Raw genomic sequence first — 1,875 nt, 5'->3', positions numbered from 1 at the left:
AGCTGAGGGAGAGCAGAATGGGAATCTTGGAACAAAAGGTCAACCCCTTTCTCTTGATTTTTAGTAAAAATACAGGCCAGGAAAGCCGAGTCTACTCACATTAGCTAAAAAAGATATAATGCACTAACCCAATAATGTATAAATGCCAGGAGGAGTCATTAAATAACATGAGCAGACAGAGTGACTGTATGAAAATTGCTGAATTGAGTGTGTCTGTCTGTGCAATGGAAGGAGCCATTTCATGAGTTCCCTTCAGGTGTCAATGAGTGACCAGTATGTGTGTGTCCGTCCTTCATTGCCAAAGAAGACCATGCCCAGAGAAATAACGACATGACTTGCACTTGGCTTTGGGGTTTGTTTATTTTTTTGAGTGAAGGAGGGCTGTGCAGGTCACCAGCCTCACTTCTCCTTTAGAGCCATCTGAATTCAGTGAACAGATATTCACCGCGATGACTGGAGATGCCCCAGGATGAAGCAATTGGGGTTAAGTGACTTGCCCAAGGTCACACAGCTAGTGAGTGTCAAGTGTCTCAGGTGAGATTTGAACTCAGGTCGTTCTGACTCCTGCACTGGAGCATTACCCACTGCACCACCTGGCTGTAGGTTTGGCATAAAGCTCTTCTGTTTCTCTCCAGATCCCTCAGGCTCAGACTGAAGTTCTTCTGCTCAGAACACAAAGAATATGATTCCTGTGGATGTGTTCTTGGGTTTTGTCTTTTTCTTCCAGACAGGAATTGGAGTTCAGGGAAACTTATTCCTAATGTATCTCTTCAGCTTCCTTTTCTTCACTGGCCAAAGGCTGAGGCCCATAGATCTGATTCTCACTCAGCTGACTTTGGCCAACTCCTTGCTGCTTCTCTCCAGGGGTATTGTGCAGGGCTTGGCAGCTTTGGGTCTCAAGAATGTTCTGGATGACATTGGCTGTAAAATTGTCTTCTACCTTCACAGAGTAGGTCGTGGCCTTTCCCTCAGCACAACCTGCCTCCTGAGTGGTTTTCAGGCAATCATCATCAGTCCCCACAACCCCAGGTGGATCAACCTTAAAGCCAGAGTCCCAAGGTACATTATGCCCTCTGTTCTCCTCTGCTGGATTTTCCACATGTTGCAAAATATTCTTATTCTTATGAAACTTGAAGGACCAAGGGACACTGGAAACACCACAGAAACAAAAGTTTATGGATACTGCTCTGTTAATGTCACTACTAATATTAGTGAGTCACTCTATGCACTTGTGATCTCCCTCCCTGATGCTGTGTGTATGACTTTCATTAGCTTTACCACTTGCTACAAGGTTTATCTCCTGTACAAGCACCACAAGAGAGTCCAGCAGGTTCACACTGACAGCGTTTCCCATAGAGCCTTTCCTGAGACCAGAGCCACCCAAATGATCCTACTGCTAGTGAGTACCTTTGTCACCTTTTACTTACTCAATTCCATCTTGACAGGATGTATGCATTCAATGACATTCGAACCCTGGCTGCTGCATAGCTCTATCTTCTTGGCTGCCTGTTTTCCAATGATTAGCCCCTTTGTGCTGATCAAAAGTGACCCACAAATCATGAGGTACTACAGTGCTGTCCAGGATAGAAAAAGTCCACATACTAAGTGACTCTGGTAATACTCAGTCCCTAATTTCTTCCCAGGCTCTTTTCAAAGAAGAAAAGTCATGGGAAAACGTTAGGCTAGAAGTGTCAGAACAGATCCAGGATCCTCTTGTAGCTATTTGGACCAACTCCTGTTTCACAGCAAAGGGACAGATGGAGAGTCATTAAAAGCAAAGGTAAAGAAGCCTGAATTCAAGTAGGAGGTACTTGGCACTACTCTCCAAAGAATCCTAGATCATTAAGTTGATAAGGCAAAAGATCCTGTCTAATA

The 1,875-nt window shown here is 44.5% G+C and overlaps 1 protein-coding gene across 1 annotated transcript; it reads left to right on the top strand.

Moving 5' to 3' along the window:
• Positions 1–682: 682 nt before the first annotated feature.
• Positions 683–1,609, top strand: LOC140508257 (vomeronasal type-1 receptor 1-like). The gene has a single exon (XM_072616057.1). It carries the CDS (start codon positions 683–685, stop codon positions 1,607–1,609), a length of 927 nt encoding a protein of 308 aa, XP_072472158.1.
• Positions 1,610–1,875: the final 266 nt, after the last annotated feature.

The sequence above is a fragment of the Notamacropus eugenii genome, chromosome 5, assembly GCF_028372415.1.
Source record: "Notamacropus eugenii isolate mMacEug1 chromosome 5, mMacEug1.pri_v2, whole genome shotgun sequence".
Lineage (NCBI taxonomy): Eukaryota > Metazoa > Chordata > Mammalia > Diprotodontia > Macropodidae > Notamacropus > Notamacropus eugenii.
The sequence above is the reverse complement of the archived record's forward strand: the minus strand, read 5'-3'. Positions and strand labels throughout refer to the sequence as shown.